Raw genomic sequence first — 20781 nt, 5'->3', positions numbered from 1 at the left:
GGGCTGTACATTGCATGTAAAATGGAATGGAAGGGTTTTGAGGCAACTCACGTTCTGTATTGAAAACTGATTTCTTTTGCACTTTCTGGAATGTCAACTTGGCACTGTTTTGTAATGTATTTTTTACAGATTTTCATAAAGAAAGTATATTGGAAAAAAAATGAACAAGCTGTGTCTCTTTTCTTGAAAAAAGGCTGTAGGCTAATAGAGGTCTTTAAAATGATGGAAGGTTTTGATAGAGTGGCCACAAAGAATGTTTCCACTTGTGGGGAAGAGTGTAACTAGAGGCCTTCAATATAAGATAGTCACCAAGAAATCCAATAGGGAATTCAGGAGAAACTTCTTTACCCAAAGAATGCTACCACAGGTTGAAGTGAGTAGTATAGATGCATTTATGGGGAAGCTGGACAAGCATTGGAGGGAGAAGGAAATAGAGGGTCGCACTGATGGATTTAGATGAGGAAAGATGGGAGAAGGCTCAAGTAGAGCATAAACGTCTGTGGGCCAAATGTCCTGTTTCTGTGTCATATGTTCCAAATAATCCTATGTAATTTGGGTGCCCTTGTGAAGCATTCAGCATAATAAACTGAGCTTCCTGCCCATTTACAACTTCTGTCATGGTCATCTCTCAAATCATAAACTTCAACCTGAGTAAATGGTTACTGAATTAGGGATTGATTTTTTGCAAACATCACATCATCGAAATAATAGAAATAGTTTAAAAGAGAAGTGGTGAGGAAGTAGTGTTAGCAGCTCAGTTTAAATGGTCACAGTACCAGCAGCATGCAGCGAGCCTACTTAAAGCTTTCCTGCATTCTTTCGTACCATTGTTCACAGCTATAGGGAGGAGTCACTCTACAAAGAATATACTGGTGCACCAATAATAGTGTTTTCATGTCCACGTTTACTTCCTTTCATAACTGGGCCACAGTGATTCCATCTGCATGAGATCATCCACGACGACTAACTTCTACTGAAGCACTACAACTTAGGAAACTGGGAGATCTGGAATTTAAATGAATTGTTATTTAAGCAAATAAAACTTGTCTGCAGTGCATTTGTTTCATTTCATACTCTTGATTCTGATAGCTTGGTTTCTTTTGATGCATCAGCCTAAAAGCATAACTGAGGCTGAATATCATGTAAACAAGGGTTTCTGTGTGCTGTCTAATAAATTTGATGACCAACAAGAAGGCTTGAGTTTCTGGGCTGAGTGCCATTTCTTTCTGCTTGCCTCTGTTGAGCAATCCTTGACTTGGTTATCGCACCGAGGGCCACTGCTCGGTGGGGTGAAAGAAACTGGTCATCTAATTTGCCTTGTTCTTCTCCCATTGTATCTTTTGTCAGGAAGCCTGTGATCTGGACTGTCCTGATCCACTGGAACTTGTGCTGAAAGTATTGGTCAACATTGGGAAGTAATTGAAAAGGTCAACCATAAAAAAAACTCTAAAAATGCCTTTACCAGAATGAGGAGCAATGTGACCTCCGCTGGCCAGAAATAAAATTGAATTGGATATAAGGGAAAATGAGATATTCTGTTTTACTTCCATAACTTGATGAAATATGGAATTAGCTGTTTAAACAGTGCTATTTTGATTATTGGAAACTGACACTAAAAAAATAGAAATGACAGGGTAGATTTCCCAAGTTCTCGCCTGCTCCCAGTATATATTGGAGAATTAGGGCGTGTTCTTCAGTGGCCAGCACAGGTGGAATGGAAGGAAGCAAGAGATGAATAAAAGCCCCTACCAAAGTCAGTCAAGAACCAAAGGCACCAATATAAGGGCATTTATACAGTGCCCCCCCCCCCCCACACAGACTTCAGGCAATCAACCTGTATTCTGGCTGACCCTCTTTCCCCTTCCACCTCCTCCGGAGTCCTGAGGCCAATTTAGCACCCCTACAATTGCCCTTACTACGTTCATCCAACTTGGCAGACACCATGGCTCGAATCAAGGAGCTACCTGGCCTCTCCGAGATGGATATTCTTCTACTAGAGTGTAGCAGTACATTCTAAGACATTATGAATTTGTAGATGTAATGTTTGTGACACAGTGATTGTTGAATCATGTAATCTGAAATCAGGAATGGAGCTGTGAATCATTTAAGTAGAGTAGGCTGTTTTCATCTCTGAGGGAGTGGGACAGCAGGCAATGCTATGCAAAACTGTTTATCCACTTTTTCTATTTTACAGTAAAATGTAGTAATTGGTGTATATAAGTTTTTTTACTACACATCTGCAGTAACTCAGCAACACAGTGTTGGAACCATTGTAGGTTTCAGACCAATGTGATGCTGGTGAGGTATTAAGCTCAGTTGCAGTAGTCACTGTGCTATGGGTGGAGCCTACGTGTTAGATACTACACATATGGAGAGTGCAAAATGAAAAGCAGGGCATCCATTTTGGTAGAGTTTTGGAAATTGAGTGAAAGAAGTGTTCAATGGCTGGTGTAGAGTGCATGGCATTGTTTGTGTTTTGGACTTCGTTGTTTTCTGGTGGGAATGGACGCAGATCCCAGATAACACAAATTTAAAAATGAGTAAGTTAGCAGTGAGAAGGAAAGCTAGGTGAACATATCAGCTTGATGAGCTAGGGAAGGCTGCTGAAGCAGACGATGTATGTGGATCTCAGGGGAAGACACATTTCTGGAGAGAGAAGAGGTTAAGGAATACGATGAGAAGGGTAGCTGGGATTGTTCTAACAAAAAAAGTCTCATTTGACCCTAATGCCTTTTCCTGTTCCTAAAAATCAAAAATTCTATATGCTGTAAGGTTCAAAGAGAACAGAACACTATGTGTACCAGTGTAACATCTAATAATTCTCTTTACCCTGAAATCTGCAACAGTGGACATATTGTTTTCTTGCCAATTTCTTCTGTTTAGCGGAAGAGGCAAAAAAACTGCAGATCCTTTTCTGCATTAGTTTCGCCAAGAAAAACAGCATTTTTTAAAACATTAACCAGTTGAGTACTGAAGGGTAATGCTCAGCTTTCAAGTTGCACAATTCATTTTGCCCAATGTTGCATGATTATTTTGTGCAAATAATCTAACCTTGTGCACAGTGGACTGATACACTGTCTTTGGATTAAATGAAGAGGTTCATTTATTTTTAAATTTTCTGTAGAGTGTAATTTATTTTGCTTCCTGTGTTTAATAATGCTATCTTATTGCTATAAATTTTTCTTCCATCTTGGTTGATGGCAACATTCCTCAGATAATGAAGCAGCCCGTGCCCACATGCAGCCAGACCTGGACAGATTCCAGTCTTGGGCTGGAAAATGGCATCTCACATATCTTTTATTTGTTCATGGGATGTGGGTGTTGCTGGCTAGGGCAGCATTTATTGCCCATCCCTAATTTCCCTTGAGAAGGTGGTGCCGCCGCCGCCTTGAACCACAGCAGTCCACGTGGGGTAGGTGCACCCACAGTGCCGTTAGGAAGGGAGTTCCAGGATTTTGACACAGCGACAGCAAAGGAATGGCGATATAGTTCCAAGTCAGGATGGTGTGTGGCTTAGAGGGGAACTTGCACGTGGTGGTGTTCCCATGCATCTGCTGCTCTTATCCTTCTAGGTGGTAGACGTTGCATGTTTGGAAGGTGCTGTTGATGGAGCCTTGGTGCATTGTTACAGTGCATCTTATAGATGGTACACACTGCTGCCACTATGCGTCGGTGGTGGAGGGAGTGGATGTTTGTGGATGAGGTGCCAATCAAGCAGGCTGCTTTGTCCTAGGTGTCGAGCTTCTTGAGTGTTGTTGGAGCTACACCCATCCAGGCAAGTGGAGAGTATTCTATCACGCACTCTCTCTTGTTTAAGATAGTCATTGCCTGGCATTTGTGTGGCGTGGATGTTACTTGCCACTTATCAGTCTAAACCTGGATATTGTCCAGGTCTTGCTGAATTTCTACATGGACTGCTTCAGTATCTGAGGAGTTGCGAATGTGCTGAACTGTGCAGTCATCAGTGAGCAACCCCACTCCTGACCTTATGATTGAAGAAAGGTCATTGATGAAGCAGATGAAGATGGTTGGGCCTAGGACACGACCCTGAGGAACTCCTGCAGTGATGTCGTGGAGCTCAGATGATTGACCTCCAAATACCACAAACATCTTCCTTTGCGCTAGGTGTAACTCCATTTGACTGCAGTTTTGCTAGGGCTCCTTGATGCCATACTCTGTCAGATGCTGCCTTGATGTCAAGGGCAGTCATTCTCATCTCACCACACAAATGTCAGGCCATGACCATCTCCAACAAGAGGGAGTCTAACTATCTCCCCATGATATTTAAAGGCATTATCATCAAATCCCCCACCATCAATCCTGGGGGTTACCATTGACCAGGAACTTAACTGAACCAGCTACATAAATACAGAGATTACAAGAGGGTATTCTCTGACTCGTGACTCACCACCTGACTGCCCAATACCTTTTCATCACTTACAAGGCACAAGTCAGAAGTGTGCTGGAATACTCTCCACCCGCCTGGATGAGTGCAACTTCAACAACACTCAAGAAGCTCAATACCATCAAGGACAAAGCAGTCCACTTTATCGGCACCTCATCCACCACCTTAAATATTCACTCACTCTCCCACTGATGCAATGTGCTGCAGGGTACGCCATCTATAAAAATGTACTGCAGCAACTTGCCAAGACTGCTTCTTCAAAACCTCTCCAACCTGTGACCTCTACCACTTGGAAGGACAAGGGCAGCAGGGGCATGGGAACACCATCTGCTAGTTCTCCTCGTAGTCCCACACCATCCTGACTTGGAAATGTATAATTGTTCCTTCACTGCCAGGTCAAAGTCCTGGAACACACTCCCTAATAGGACTGTAGGAGTACCTTAACACAGACTGCAGCAATTCAAGAAGGTGGCTCACCATGCCTCAGGTCCTGAATCAGGTGAAAGGGGAATGTTTGCCTTGATTCTGATCAAAATTAATTGTAAACCTTAATAATTAATGTAATGTTTTGGAGTCTCCTTCTTCTTTGGCCTCATTATCTCGAGGGACAATGGGTAAGCGCTTGGAGGTGGTCAGTGGTGTGTGGAGCAGCGCCTGGAGTGGCTATAAAGGCCAATTCTAGAGTGACCGGCTCTTCCACAGGTGCTGCAGAAAAATTTGTTTGTCGGGCTATTACACAGTTGGCTCTCCCCTTGCGCCTCTGTCTTTTTTCTTGCCAACTGCTAAGTCTCTTCGACTCGCCACACTTTAGCCCCGCCTTTATGGCTGCCCGCCAGCTCTGGCGAACGCTGGCAACTGACTCCCACGACTTGTGATCAATGTCACAGGACTTCATGTCGCGTTTGCAGACGTCTTTAAAGTGGAGACATGGACGGCCGGTTGGTCTGATACAAGTGGCGAGCTCGCTGTACAATATGTCTTTGGGGATCCTGCCATCTTCCATGCGGCTCAAAGTGCAAAAAATGGCGTTCATTTTGGAAACTAGCTTGTGTCCAGTTTGCATTTTTGAAAATGTCTGTACTCTGAGATTTAAAACTGGATCAATTGTGTACATAGTGAATAATGGATACCCACATTGACAAAATAATCACACTCGACCCGGGTTCAGTTCTGGGTCCTGCCTGTGCGGAGTTAGGGCGGCGCAGTGGTTAGCACCGCAGCCTCACAGCTCCAGCGACCCGGGTTCACTTCTGGGTCCTGCCTGTGACCGCGTGGGTTTCCGCCGGGTGCTCCAGTTTCCTCCCACAGCCAAAGACTTGCAGGTTGATAGGTAAATTGGCCATTGTAAATTGTCCCTAGTGTAGGTAGGTGGTAGGAGAATGGTGGGGATGTGGTAGGGAATATGGGATTAATGTAGGATTAGTATAAATGAGTGGTTGTTGGTCGGCACAGACTCGGTGGGCTGAAGGGCCTGTTTCAGTGCTGTATCTCTAAATAAATAAAAAATAAATAATTGATGGAGTGGGGGGGGGGGGGGGGATGGAGGGGGATTGGTGCTTGAAATGTGCAAACCAATTATGAGGCTTATAAGTTTGTGGAATTTTGGGCGTAGTGAGTCACGTGCGTAACTACAATTCTCGACTTTCCTTTTTACATTTGTCCATCAAACCCTCCATTGGAACATGCCCTAACTCTTGTGCAAGGATCCTCCAATTGCGTTTGCTTGGCGGGGGTGGGGGGTTTCTCTCTCAGCATTGTGTCCAGATTTTCAGGGGTAGCAGGACACAATCATTTTTCTGGTCTTTTTAGTTACAATTTTTTGAGTTAAAATAAAATCCTTATTGAGACCTTCTCTGCTCTGTTTGATTGCATTTTCAGTGCAACGTATAAGTCGCATTAAAAATTGAAAGATTACCCTGATACTAGGTTCTTAATTCATTGTGGAACAACAGCAACCCGTTGGAGAACACCAAACTGTGAATTTACCAAGCCTGTTGTCTCAGTGTACTCCTCTACAATACTGAGACTTGGACAACATATGTTAGGCAGGAGAAAAGGCTGAACAGTTTCCATCTTCGCTATCAGAACTATCCTCAGCATCCCTTGACAGGACAAGGTCACCAATTCACAGGTCCTGGAGCATGCTGATTCTGCCTGCATACACTCATTACTAAGCCAACGACGCCTGTAATGGCTTAGCCACATTGGATGGATGACAGCTGTATTCCCAAAGACCTTCCGTATGGTGAATTGGCCACTGGGTCATGAAGTGCTGGATGCCCATAGCTCAGCTAGAAGGACACCTGCAATCAAGATACAGAGATGGAGGACATCAACACAGACAATTGGGAGATGGTCACCAATGGCTAGGGCTTCTGGAGGCTGACTATCGGAGGGGCATCAGAAGAGGTGAGGAGAAATGGAAAGCTATGCTGGCTGGGAAAAATGTCCAGAGAAAATGGAGGCCATCAAATCCTGCACTTTATTATTCCACTGTCTTCATCTGCAGCAAGTGTGTCAGAGAACTTCCATGCCAGAGTGTGGCTCCTGAACCACACTAGGTGATAAAACCATCATCTCATGAGGCAGAAGGCTGCCAGGTGACACAAATTCTGTGCCTGATGTGCATCAATACTGGTTAAATGAAATGAAACTTAATTTTACGACTCGAAAGAAGAAGCATTTCATTGGGCCCCAATTGTTTATGCTAATTTGTACCTATTTTAAGTTTGTTCAGATTTTAATGAGATGGGGGAGGATGCTTGGGTGTAACTTGACATCGGCAAAATGGGCGAAGCTTTGAGTGCAGTATCTGGAGTGCACCTAAGGAAGAAACACCAGGCCTCGATCTATAGTGAAAGATTTACAAATGATAGGAGGCTTCTCCTCCCTTTCTAGAATGCTGGGGGAAGGGCCTGCAACACTGGAGCCCCAGGAAACTCCGGGATGGACAGCAGATTATTGTGACCAGAACAATAAAATTGCTGATGCTAGTAATTTGCATCTTGCATTGACCAGACAATGAGGAAAGTTCATTGTGGTGTCTGTGGGACATTGCAGGCTGAAAGAGAAACAGAAAATGGTGCTGCCCATCCGGGTGCCTAGTGGAAAACATAGCTTCCAGGAAGGTAGTGGAAGGGTTAATGACGTTGCTAAGTTGCAGAGTGCTCTGCTGCTGTACGCAGAAGGATTAACCTTACAGGGTCCTACTGCATGTTAGAACATGCAATCTACCAATTGGATTGCCTCTGCTCTCGGAAGGTGGAGCTAAGCTTTTTCATCCTCCTTTGATTGACGGGACAATAGATCACATGACAGCCTCTCTCTGAAGGTCACAAATAAAAGCTTCCCACAGAAGCTGGCTCCTAAGTTCCTGCCAAAATGGCCGCCATAGTCTCAACTGGCTTTTGAACGTTTGTTTTTTTAAAAAAAAAATAGAAAAAAAATCAGATTTTTTTGCTTTAATTTTCTCCTTTTGTTTTTGCCTCGAATGCCTCAACTTGCTGGATCCTTGCACTGCTGCACTTTATGAGGTTTGTGGTTGATTCTTGTTTCTGTGGGCTGGGTTTTAAAAATATATATTTTTTCCAAGAACACTGTTTAGTCTGTCTGCAAACAGCTACAGGGTTGGAACCAGGAGCCTGGTTTAAAAAGGCCACAGCCATTTTATGCAAACGGGTGGGAGGGGATAAAGATGGTGGCTTTAAACTTTAAAGATGCTGTTCCTTTGCAAAAGTCAACAAGATTAAAGATTTAGCAAAATGCAGCCATGCTGCAAATTAGCAGCCGCTGATGCATTTTCATTCTAATTAAGTCTTGTGTGGCAGGTCAGTGAACGCCAAGTTTTTTTCAGAGCAGTTTTCTCCCTGGTGTGGTTTATCAATTCTTCAATTAAATGGTGAGACAGCAGAGGGAGGATTGTCCTCGCAGCAGTCATTTTGACTACGAAGAGGGTTTTTTTTTCTTTGGGTAAGGATGCTTTCCAACCAATTGGATTTCATCTGTAAATGCCGAGTAACTGGTTAAACTTATTTATAGCACTGCGGGGAAGCCTAGCTGATTATCATTGCGAGGAGTTTGTTGGAAATCAGCGTTGTAAAGCTGTTAATAGCTAGAATGTTTTTAATTTTAAATCTCCTACATTAATTGCTGTTCTTGTTTAAAAGAGTGAAGCAGTCAGCTATAATTTTTCAAATTTTTTTGTTAGAAGCTGATTCGCTAGATACCGGGTCCAGGAAAAGCTTACATGTTTCATCCGGCTGCCTAGCCAGATAACAGTGAAAGCCATAGTTGTGAGCATGGGTTGGCAGACTCTTAATTCTTTGTGCAAACAATTAAGTTCACAGTGGAGTTTATCTTCCTGTAGCTGCTGCATCATAAGGGTCCCTGTAAAATCTGTGTACTGACAAATTTTCTTGGTCCTGGCGTAAAGTATGATGTCCTGTTTTGGCTGTCTTATCTTCTGCTTTGCGTACTGTCGGGGAGGGGGTTATGCTGATAGTGACCTGATGGATAAAAGCAGTTGTCTTGCAATTGAGGGGTCTTGGGTTCAAGTGTATGGGTCTACAAGGCACCTTAATCTGCCTGCTGTTTTCGTCTTTTCAGCCAGTAGTTGCTGAGGAACAGTTGTGATTGCAGAAAAAATGACCGCTGGAGAGGGAGGAGAGCAGGATTGTGGAGGGTGATGGGGGGGGGGGGGGGGGGAGAGAAAAGATGGGATTGTCTCCCCATTGTGGGGCTTCTGCTTTACATGTATGGCATTGGCTGGACGATCACGGTGAGTCTTGGAGCAATGCTCATTATCCTGCATTGTATGTGCGTTTTCTGTTTTTTTTTTTAAGGAATGTGAGAATAGTTTTGCAGTTCTGCAATTCTGCAAGAGATCGGGGTGGGAGAATTAATTCTAGAGTGAATTTTTTTTTTTTGGAGAATCCCATATGAGGGATCAAAACCTAGTACTCGGCACCACCAAAAGTGAAAGATGACTGAGTTTGTTCAGTAGTGCTCAGCTTTGTTGACAGTATCAGTAGACTATATAAAACACACAAAAATGGAATACTGTGTAATGTGTGCTGCATCTTCAAATAGAATCCTGTGTGGGATAGATCTAGAATTTTTTTTTGGATGGGAGTGGAGGTGATGAGGTGAAATGACTCTGGTTGAATGGTGCGTATAGAAAACGTTAAACTCAAATCATGTACTTAACCTTTTGCAAGCCTGCAGTAATATTTTGCTTTTCAAATTGGATTATGAAGTTCAGAATTTGCAGTGAGTTCCACTGTAGATTGCTTGTTGCTGGCAACACAACCAGGGACTGTGATGCTGTGGTCTTGAACCCTGATTGAGACCCATGCTGCACCCTACTTGTTTTTGGTGGCTATGTTCGAGGAAGCATTGCACCCCAAAGGTTATATTGTAATTTAGACCTGAAATCTGATCTCTAAATCGTAGCATGTGGAGCTGATTTATTGTTCGCGAATGGGCGTCAGTCTTGATGTGACTGTTGCGTACCAGTGCCAGTTTTCATGTGCCTTGTTGGCGAATTCTAAGCTGAATCTGCACTTTGTGCCAAGGTTACATGGCTCTGTACTACCTGATCCTCATTGCTGCTCCCATTGTTTCAATAACTTGATTTGTGTGGACGCAGAGAGAACAAATGCATCAACAAAAATAGCGAGAAAAAGGGACATGAAGTAACACTGTTGAGGAGGTGGCCTGCTGGAGCCATCTCTGAAATCAAGCCTGTTTTGCTGATGCTGCATTAGGTTGCAGAGCCTTGGCATAGCTATGGGTAAACAGGCCAGAAGAGAACTCCATTCCCAAGTTTGAGGGGAAAGGGAATGGAACTCTTTGATCAGCTTCACATTATCAAAATGCATTGGGTCACGTTTTGAGGTACTGTTAGCACAGACCAACCTGCCCTTCAGCTGAAGAAGAATTGCCTCATTGAGAAGCAGTTCAGAGAAGCTAAAAAGCCAGGCAAGAGAGTGATTGTCCTCTGATCTGTTTAATGCTGTGTACAGCTGCACATTTGTAAGGCATTTGGTTTTTTAAAGATTTTGAGTGAGCATTTGCAACCTGGAATGAAGGTTGAAATTGCCTTGAGCAAAAGAATACTTTTGTACAAAAACTCTCATCAGTTTTGTGTGATCACAGCAGAAATTAATAAGAGGCTGGTGTTTATTTCTATGCAGATTTTCAGAATGGGAACATACATGTATAATGTGGATTGGGTGTCTTGGATTAGCATGCTGTGCCTGCATCTCTGGGACCTGTGCTTGAATTAAGCCCTGACAGAAAGGATGAAAGTCTCTTCCTCTTCCTGTTGATAAGGAACCCAAGGGAAATAAGTGGACAATCTTGACCCAGTTCCTTGTGGTATGGGCCCACAACATAAAACTACTTTGAAGCTTGCACAGGTAAGCAGCTTCGTGCAGTGAAGCTGCACTGGTGTAGGAGATGCCAGTGTAACATTGGGATGAGGGAAGTTGGGAAGAACAAAAGCAAAGAATAAAGATCTGTACTTTGTGTATGTAGCTGTGCTGCACCTCGCAAGGGTGCAAAATTTAGAACATTAGCCTTTCCTCAGCTGGCATTCATTGACTAGCTAAGCATAAAACTTAAATTATTTTAATGTGAAATGTAATCAATAGATATCGGTGACCTGAAAAGAATTGTGTGTGGTTGTGAGAAATGATCGATTGGCAGAATTTTAGATTCCCAAATCTATTACACAAAATTATGGTTTAAAAAAGCTTATAGTTTATATATTCCCTTCCTGCCAAGTGGATTCTCCCTTTGCCCCTGTTTGGTCATGCTGTGGGTTGCAGCACACACACACCCAGCCAGTCTTCATTGTCCAGCTTTCTAGACACAAACACCATTGCCACCTACATCAGTAGTTTTATGTAAGGACTGTGCTCAGACCACTGACACGACTGATGGACAGAAAGCTGCAGTAACTCAACCAGTTTGAAAGCTAGCAATTGCCCACCCTACAAAATTTTCTCTCCTCTCTTGAAGGTAGTGACTTGATTTCCGGAATGTTTATCGTACTTATCCAGAGTTATCACTCTGCACATGTGAGCCAAGGCAGTTTGATGATGGTTTATTATACCACAGAGGCATCACAGCTAAACTCAGACCTGCATTCCCGCAGTGTCCAGAGACATGGGCTTCACTGCCAGAGAGTGATCAGCAGCAGCGTTCGTGGCTTATTTCTCTACCTCCCCCTTACCAGGTGATACTGAGGCTGACTCTAGCCCTGGCTAAGGTCAGTAATCAAAGCTGAAATGACGCCAACATTTACTCACTGAACTACTGAGGGAGCCATTACAGTTTCTCTGGTTATCTCTGCCTCTTCATAGAATCATATAGCACAGAAGAAGGCCCTTTAGCCCATCATGCTTGTGCCAGCTCTTTGAAACAGCTATCGAATTAGTTCCACTCCCCCTGCTCATTCCCAATAGCCCTGCAGATGTTTCACCTCAAGTTTTTATCCAATTGCCTTTTGAAAGATACTATTGAATCTGGTTCCACTGTCCTTTCAGGCAGTACATTTGTAACTTGCTATGTAAAATAATAAATTATCATCTTCCTTCATTTTTAATTCTATCTCATTTATTGCCCATATTGGGTACAGTACATTTACTTTCGGACAGCATGCTCCTTTTCAGGTGAATCACAGGTTTTCTGAGTAAGCAGCTTCAAAATAAAATGTTTTTGTGGCTCTCTACCCTGCCATTACTGACTGCCTTAATTGAATCTCACTCGGGTGCTCAGTTACCAAAAATAACGATTCCGAGTTTGGAGTCCAAGAACTTAAACCTCATCTTAAATTATTCCTTCTGAACTGTTGTAAATGAGCAGGCGCAATGGGACCACAACTGTGTGAATGAATTTTCATTGTAACAGCCTTTATGATAAAACTGATTACCGGCCAACAAACACATAGGCACAAGTGATTTTCCCGTTTATAATTCTTTCTAAAATCTTACACGAGGAAGGATAGTTTTAAAAGTAGTGTTGTGTAGGTTGATTCCATGTAAACATTGATTCCATGTTGCACTATAAGCTCCCATGCTGCGGCAGGTACAGTAGTATCTTTGTTTATAGAAAAGTTTTCCTTACTTGGTGTTAAATCTTTGAAGCTCAGTTAATATTGTATAGCAAATTAAATCTATAGCAGGAAAGTTGGTGACTGAACAGTTCGGGGTTGTGTTCTGGAGTTGAGACATCACAGTAGAGTGTGGATTGTAAACAGCAATAGCACAGGAGAGTCTTGGACATGATGAAAAGTCAGCTGGGAACACCCAGTCACTTGCCATGGTCCAGATTTGAGAGTTTTTTGGTGTTGGCGTAGACATATGAGCACCCTGCTCTCTTTTATAAGTGATTGTTCTGAACTGCCTCCCTTGCTCCCCCTTCTATTGCACTGTCCTGCACACTGTTCTTTTTTCCTCACTCCTTACTGTGTTGAAATCAAGATCAAACATACTGGATCACATTCTTATTCTTCCCACCTTCAAACTGTGGCACTCCCTACTTCCCTCAGTGCTGCTTTCCCCCTGCTTTTAAAACCCAAGCCTTCTGTACCTGGTCTCATTTTCTCATTACTGTTCCCAACATTTGTGATTTCTCAGTAATACTTCCAAAGAAAAAAGTACATTAGCTGAGCATTTAATTTGTAATTGATTCCAGTCATCCCTCAGTTGAATTATTCAGAAAATCCTGAAATTGGAGGAATTAGAAGCAGAGAAATTGCTATGTCTGCCCAACTGAAACGGGCAAAATTTCTTTCATGCACCGACGGTTCTATTTGCTGCTTGTCCTGAGACAGGTGAAATATGGAGATAGAATCACTGGCACTTATTTAAATACATGCTGCGAAAAGGTACTGAGGGTAACAAGTGTATCACACGGCTCAATACTTGGGGCGTGTAGTCACTACCCAACTGAGATCCAAACGCTGTTGTAGAGATATTTTTGATTTGATTTAATTCATTATGTTAACAGTACCAGATCTACTGGTGGCAGAGAGGTTGATTCAGACACATGCTATTTATTTAATTCACATGAATTGATACTCGTATGATTTTAAAAGGGAAAGGCACTAAAGTCCATTTTTTTCCCTCTTCCCCCTTTTGAGGACAAGCATTTTTTAATTGTCGTGTGTTTCTTTGAGAATAGGCGTGCTGTGCATTTTTTCACATGCTGTGCTTCCTGGCTGTAACATTTTAACAAAATTCAGTGTTGCAGATGTTTTAGAATCTAGAAAACTGGAGGGAGTGTGTTGCGCTGATCATAAAAAGAGACAGCCATTAGGAGCAGGGCATACATGAAATAAATGAAAAGGATCATATTAAAGTGAGAGGCAGACAGATATTTTGGAAAGTTTGACGTATGCTTGATTACTACTTGGAAGGGGTGGGGGAATGTGTCGGGCGTTGCTGACATTGCGAACTTTAGGTAATCTAGAATTCTGTGATCAGATGAGAATTCTGCTCGAGATCTCAGGTTGGGAGGAAAGGGGGTGGCAAGGATCGAAATCAACCAAGGTTCCTGCTCTGGGACCCAGTGGCTCCTGCTGCACTGTGCATGCATACAAGCTGTGTCAGGACAGGATTGAACTTGGCTATGATTTTCTTCACACTTAAAATAGGCTGCTGCTACTTTCCAGCTAGGTTTGTAGGTGAAGGACAGCAGTGTGACCAAGCTAGCAGAGGGTTGTTGGTGCCTATGCAACTCAGTGAGAGGCAGCACCTTGTGGGGAGGTGGAGACAATTTGCATAAAAATGTCTCCAGTGTTGTGAATGATGGATTTTGCTAAAACTCTGGGATTTGTCTAAGCTGCCATGTACCTACTGTATAGCTTTTGCATGTCTGAAATTGTTGAAAATGGGTCACTAAGCAAGCATCTGATCTGCATATATTTCTGCCACTTATCACATTGTAGTCGCTTGGCTTTATATTTTCTAACTGTCCCCCTCCTATTTGAGCTGACGCAGTATTTTTGTCTGTCCCTGATTGACTGTATCTGTTCCCTGCCATTTTACACTGAACCTCTGCTGATTTGGTTGTTTGCACATCTGAGTGGGTGAGTGAGAGACAGTGCAGCAGCGCCTTGCAGAACAATCATTAAAAGAAGGTAGGTAAAATGAAGAGCTGGCTTAATGCAGAGGGAACAGGGTGAAGCAGGGAACTGGCTGGTGTCCAGTTCCATTGCTAAGAGGGCGAGGGGATAAGGTGGAAGCACATTATAAAGGAGCAGTTGGTTGTTGGTCCTAACTAATGAGGTGGCTAGACGCTGCTGCTATGTTTAGCTGAAAAAATGGAAGGGTTTTGTAAATGGCTTCACAGAAAAATAATTTGAACATAAATATGTGGAAAAACATAAGAGCTTGTTCACATGAGCTACAGAACGAGATACACAGCGCAAACCATATAGGAGTGAAAGGAAAGAGAATCCTGTGCAGAGATGGAAAAACAGAGCTGCAGTTTTAGGAAGGGCTGTTATTCCGTTTGAACAATGCAAAATGCAATATTGTGTTGTGCTGTGCAATAACTGTCTACCATTTCCTGTTTCTGCTGAATGTGGTTTTTGAAGGAAATTGAACTGATTTGCACTTTTCAGTTGAAGTTTGGGTTAGTTGCTGATCTTCCAGCAGTGGGATTTCATGAAAATGGGTCAATTTGCAGGTGCCCTGGATCAGCTGTGTACACCCACCAGCAATATAAACATGGCATTACCTTGTTGAGGATTGTACCCAGGTTGATTCTCTCAGGGCTAGATTTGGTTCTGTGTGCCTAACATTTGTGGACCCCTGGTTGGATTCGGGTGGGCTGGGGCAGTTTCATATCTCAGAACAAACACACAGCAGATCTGTTGTGAGCTTCCGCAGTCACCAGATGAGACAAGGATTCTGTTTTTTATTTGTTCTGACATTTGTTGTTGTGAGGGCATTAAGAATAAATCGGGTAGTGTGGAACTGGAGTCATTGGTAGGAGCAGTCCAGATAGAAGTGGCAGCTTCCCTTCCCTTTGATAAATCAGTCTGGTTTCATGGCAGTGATGTAACTTGTGTTTTTTTTTCCAGTGCTAGTCCACAAATTAGCAGAGTTATTAAACTTGGTCTCACAATTGGGATTGAAACCCATGACCTCTAGATTGCCAGTTCAGTACCATACTCTAAGCTGTGGTGCCTCCGAGTCGAAAGTCTTTGCTATATGATAAATGGAAGAAAGGTATTAACAAGTTCCACTGCTGGATTTTTTTTGTTTTTTTTGTAGTTTTACCTCTATGTGTCAGCTGTAATTGTTTCAGCATTAGCAGGAAATATTTTATTGCTGTCAAGTGTTTCAGGATGTGGCTGCTACACATAAGCGATGGTCAGAAAAATGTCTGTATTTACCCCAGCAATTTGTGCTTTCGATTGAAATTGGAGTTGGGCTCCACTCTGCTACAGCCCCTGGGAGCTCTTTGTTTGGGCCCTTAGTGTTTTATTTAAGAGTTGACTGGGTAACTTTTACTAAGAGGGTTTTGGGAAAGGATTTTGGATCTTGTTTCAAGGGAATGACTTTTATGTCACTCTCTCTGCTGATACTTCTGGTGAAGCTTAGTCCCACTGTTAATACATAGACTCGGAGTCCAGACCTAGCTTCCTCTACTTACTTAAACCAGTGGTTATAAACTGTATTTGTAGGCCTGGGTTTTGTCTCTACTCTGCAGCTCTTTAGTTGTGTGCTAACACTGCGAGGTTTGTTGCTGCATTGCTTTGTTAGAAGCTTTATTTTCTTGGGCTTCCATTTCAGAGCTGTGTTAGGCTTTAGTGCCTTTTGATTTGCAACCACAAGTGGACTCTCACTTTACTGAAGCATCCATTGCGAGTGGAAATTTAAAACAAAATCTTTTGCATCAGATCCAATTTATGTGGTAAATGTTTATTTGGTTACCATAGGCAGGGGTTTGATTGTAGTTACCTCCTTTAATAGCAGACTTGGGAGGGTAGCAGCTGTCATATTCTACTTTCAGGAGTGAAATTATGATACACTTCGATATACAAAGGCTGGTAGAAGCTGGAACGCTCTTCTGCAAATGGCAATTGATGCTGGATCAATTGTTAATTTTTAAATTAAGGCAAGTGGGAGAAAAGGCAGGTATATAGAGTTGGGTCACAGATCAGTTATGACTTCATTGAATAGCAGAACAGGCTCGAGGGCTAAATGGCCTCCTCCTGTTCCTATATTCCTAAAAGATTTTCTGTGATAGCAGGAGGACAGGAACAAAGTTTTGAGATCCAAACACTATCTGACCAAACAGTAGCAGGTGAAAGTTAGCGCTTTGCAGCATTGCATTCACAAGTAAGAATATTTTAGTGGAATCCTACATGAGCTTGTTGTGTACTCTGGGTGGCCAGAGTTACTCTGATTCTGACACATACATTATTGAAAACATACTTTCACCCACCATATGTATTAATTGTTTATCAATTGTTTATATGCAGGTGGAGGGTGTTAATTGGGGTCTGTCTTGAGCACTTATAAGGAGGCACTTACTGAGACTGGGGGAGGTTTTGAGTAAGGGGCTACATGTTTGGAATCCTTTTTACTCTGTACAATAAATGTAACACTGAATAAAGATTGGCTGAAGCATCATCCTTCAACAAGAAGCTTTCTGGAATTTAACAATATGTCCTTCAGTTCTTCATAAGTGGTGCTGAGTGGCGTTAGAGTGCTTTCCAGATATTTTAAATCTCAAACCATTTGCAGATGTTGGGATATCCTTGAAAGTATACAGAGCTAAAGAGGTTAGGTGCAGATGTCATGTCTTTTCCTCGAAGTTGCTTGGCAAAGACCAGTTGCTTCCGCATGGTGGATTAAAAGTTGCCCTTGGATGCTTTCACTTACCAACCAGAGACTCGTTTCGGAAAAGCATTGGCGTACCCTTTTGGCAAGAATGGGTCATGATGCAGCGACTCAAGAATGGGGTAAGAGCCAAAAACAGGTTTTTAAAGGGGAGGATAGCTCGTCCTGAACAAGAGATAACTTATAGGATTGGAGGAGTTACCTACAGCAAACTAACTCAGCGGTACTATCAGAAAATTCTTCACTGCGTAGTAACACATGAATTTTGGGAATGGGGAAAAGGCTATTGAGCCCAACAAGCCTGATGCTTTTCTGTCAGCCTCACCTACCAACCTCCTTGTCGTATTCAGTTCTTTCTCGGTTTTTCAGGAGTGGCAGGAGATGTGGAAGCAAGTAAAGAAATAAGTTTTGTTTATTCTGAAAGTATTTCTGAAGAGCCTGTTTTTATATAACATCTTTCACATCCTTGGGATGCTCCAGCATACTTCACAGCGAGTTATTTACTGTATTTGAAGCATATTCACAGGCTGTGCAGGCCAACTTGACAGACAGTTGGCATATCATAAGGTCCAAGAAACGACAGAGATAAATGGCCAGTTAACCAGTTTTGGTGGTGTTGGTTGAGGGATAAGTATTGACCAGGACACCAGGAAAATTCCTCCGCTCTTCAGAATTAGACTTTATAAATTACTGTAAATGGGCCATTCAAGGCATGCAATCTTCATTACAACAATTTGGAAGCAAATAGATATTGAGCAGAATTCAGTCAGAGGGCTCATGTTGGTGTATTTGGATCAAGAAATTGGAGTTCTTCATTTTGTCTTGTAAATTCTACCATTTTGATGCGACAGCAGTGTAACATCACATCTAAGCAGTTGTTTACACTGATGCTTATATATCAGGCACTATCTCTAATTAGTGGAACTGGGATAGGAAGTCAAAAGTTTACTACATGACTGATTTGTGAATTTAGGTTATGCTACCACATTAAAAGTACCAAATTCTATTTGTCCATATTTAGGTATTTTACTGCTGCTGCTTTAGCACAGATCGGCGCAATGGGTGAGAGGAGCATGACTTCTGTGCACAGGCCACCTGTGTGAAGATTGCTAAAACCAGTGGCTTAATTCAGCTGCCAGAAACTTGGGGCTGAATTTTACCAGCCCTTTGGGGCTGTCTGGGAGGTGGGAAGGTTGGCAAAATGGCACAGGAAGGCATTGGCTGGCGTGCACGTCATCTTCGGTAACTGTGCCATCTTTCCAACGGCGGGAAAGATGGTAAATGGCCAATTAAGGGCCTTGTCCTACTTCTGGCATTTTACCAGCTGCTGAGGGCGTGCTGCCGCATGGGGAGACCGCCATTTTGGCCACTGTAGCATATGGTGGGGGCTTCCGGCAATAATAGCATGCATGGCAGCAACGGCACTGCCTGCTCTCCGTGACCAGCAGTGGCGCTGCTGAGCTGCCGGCCCTCTTTAACGGGGATGGCAGCCATGTTTTTGGCTGCCGCTGGCAAAAATGTGGCCCAGAGTCCTGCTGCCTGCTGAAGCAGCCCCTTGCCCCCCCACTTTTGACCCCGGTGGCGGGACTCCTGCCGCCTACATTAAATCCAGCCCTTGGAATTGTGAGAATTGGTTCTGTGATTCTGCCATTTGGGATATGAGAGATGGATTTTGTAGCGTACAGTCACTGACCGTTTCCTATCTGAAGTAAACAAGAACCAATGTTTTTTTTAAAAAGCTCATAAAATAGGAAAAGTAGTGAGGTAAATACTATTTGCTATGGGATAGACATTTCCATGTTGGCTGATGTTTGAAACTTCGTTAAGTTTAATTTCATTTCCAATTGTCTTGCCCTCTATCCTGAAATGTACTGACTTTTGACTAGGATGTGGGTGTCAGCCATGTCTCAGTAGCAATCTCGCCTGAGTCAGAAGGCCATGGGTTCAAGCTTCACTTCAGAAACTTGAGCCCATAATCTTGGCTGGCACTTCAATATAATTTTTCGGGTGAGACATGAAAACAAGGGCCCATCTCTCTTCTCGGGTAAAAGATTCCATAGTGCTTTTTGAAGAAAAGCAGGTGAATTCTCCTACAAATATTTATTTCTCAACCAGTGTCGCTAAATGGAGTTTCTGGACATTTACCTCATTGCTGATTGTGGGATCTTGCTGTGTAAATTAGCTTCCTACATTACAACAGTGGCTACAATTAAAATACTTTATTGACTGGAGAGCACTTTGGGAGCTCATGATGTTGTGAAAGGTGCTATATAAATACAATTCCTTTCTTTCTATGATACAATTTCACCGGTTTTGATGGCATTCTGTTATCTTGCCCAAGTGCCCATTCTTTGTATGAAACTAGTGAACATTGAGCGATTCAGCCATGGGAAGGGGGAATGCCCCCAAGCCTGTATTTTTTCCTGACCTAACCATGCAGGTGCACGCTCCAGTAGCCAGTTACTAAAGTATAGCAGTAATAGAGACAATAACTGTTTTTGCTTTTTTTGTCCCTCCCTAATCCTGGGGTATTTGCAGTGCTCTGACTGCCTTGCTGACTGAGATCAGCTGATTCAGCACAAGCTGAGAGACGATTATTTTTTATTTGCAAGTAAGCTGTCCTTGAATGAGCGTTAACTGGGATCAGAGGGATGCGATTACTGTTTCCCCTCAACTTTTGCTAAAAATTGTAAGGATTTTATACAAATCCTGGTTTATTCAGTGCAGCTTGGCATCCCAAATTCCTTTGTTATACCGTGAGCTCAGTGTCAATATCAAGGAGATAAAAACAATGGTAATTTTTAAAACTGCACTAACCAGCAACGAGGATGTGCTTTGCTTAGAGAACAATGGCAGGTGGGAGTGATGTGCAAGAAAGCACATCTTTGTTAGTGATGGTATAAGGACTAGGGGACAGATTGAAGCTTTTGGGCAAGAGATGCAGAGGGAATGTGAGGAAGAACATTTTAACGCAGCGAGTGGTAATGACCTGGAACCCGCTGCCCACGAGGGTGATGGAAGAGGAGACAATCAATGATTTCAAAAGGAAATTGGATGGGCATTTGAAGGAAAATAAACTTGCAGGACTACAGGGGAGTGGTGGAGTGGGACTAACTGGATTGCTCTGCGGAGTGCCAGCATGGACTCGATGGGCTGAATGGCCTCCTCCCCTGCCATAACTGACACTGACTCTATTGGGCGATGTCATAAACTGTAAGGGAAGCTTTGATTACTTTCATTGTAAGTACTCTCACCCACTGATTAATTCTGCAATTTATGTTAGAAACAATTAGCACAACAAAAGTTAAGCTGAAAGTGTGCACAACACAACTTTTCGTTTGCTCGACAGTGGTGCAGGTGTCATGGTGGATATTGTCTGTCAGTGTTCCATTCACTTGATGAATAGTACTGCCGTTTATCCCAAGCATTTGATTGGTTTAGTGGGAGCAGTATTGTTTCATATAATGAAAATGCATGAAACTGGAATGATTGTGCAGTGCTTGTTTTACGTAA

At 42.8% G+C, this 20781-nt stretch overlaps 1 protein-coding gene across 5 annotated transcripts in view; it reads left to right on the top strand.

Moving 5' to 3' along the window:
• The window catches only part of LOC137353469 (trinucleotide repeat-containing gene 6B protein-like), a 187473-nt gene that overhangs the window by 82187 nt on the left and 84505 nt on the right, over positions 1–20781 (top strand). The window contains exons 1-2 of one of the 5 annotated variants that reach the window (XM_068019789.1): positions 7733–7938; positions 10600–10824. The exons of 3 other annotated variants lie outside the window; for them this stretch is intronic. Coding sequence is in view for 1 of the 2 variants with exons in the window: in XM_068019788.1 (XP_067875889.1) it covers positions 7934–7938 (5 nt within the window). In the remaining variant the exon portion in view is untranslated. Of the gene's footprint in view, positions 1–7732; positions 7939–10599; positions 10825–20781 lie in introns of those variants that run through there. One more of the 5 variants, XM_068019788.1, reaches the window with a different exon arrangement.

Source organism: Heterodontus francisci, chromosome 41, assembly GCF_036365525.1.
Source record: "Heterodontus francisci isolate sHetFra1 chromosome 41, sHetFra1.hap1, whole genome shotgun sequence".
NCBI classification, from domain to species: domain Eukaryota; kingdom Metazoa; phylum Chordata; class Chondrichthyes; order Heterodontiformes; family Heterodontidae; genus Heterodontus; species Heterodontus francisci.
This window is presented reverse-complemented; position numbering and strand designations above follow the sequence as displayed.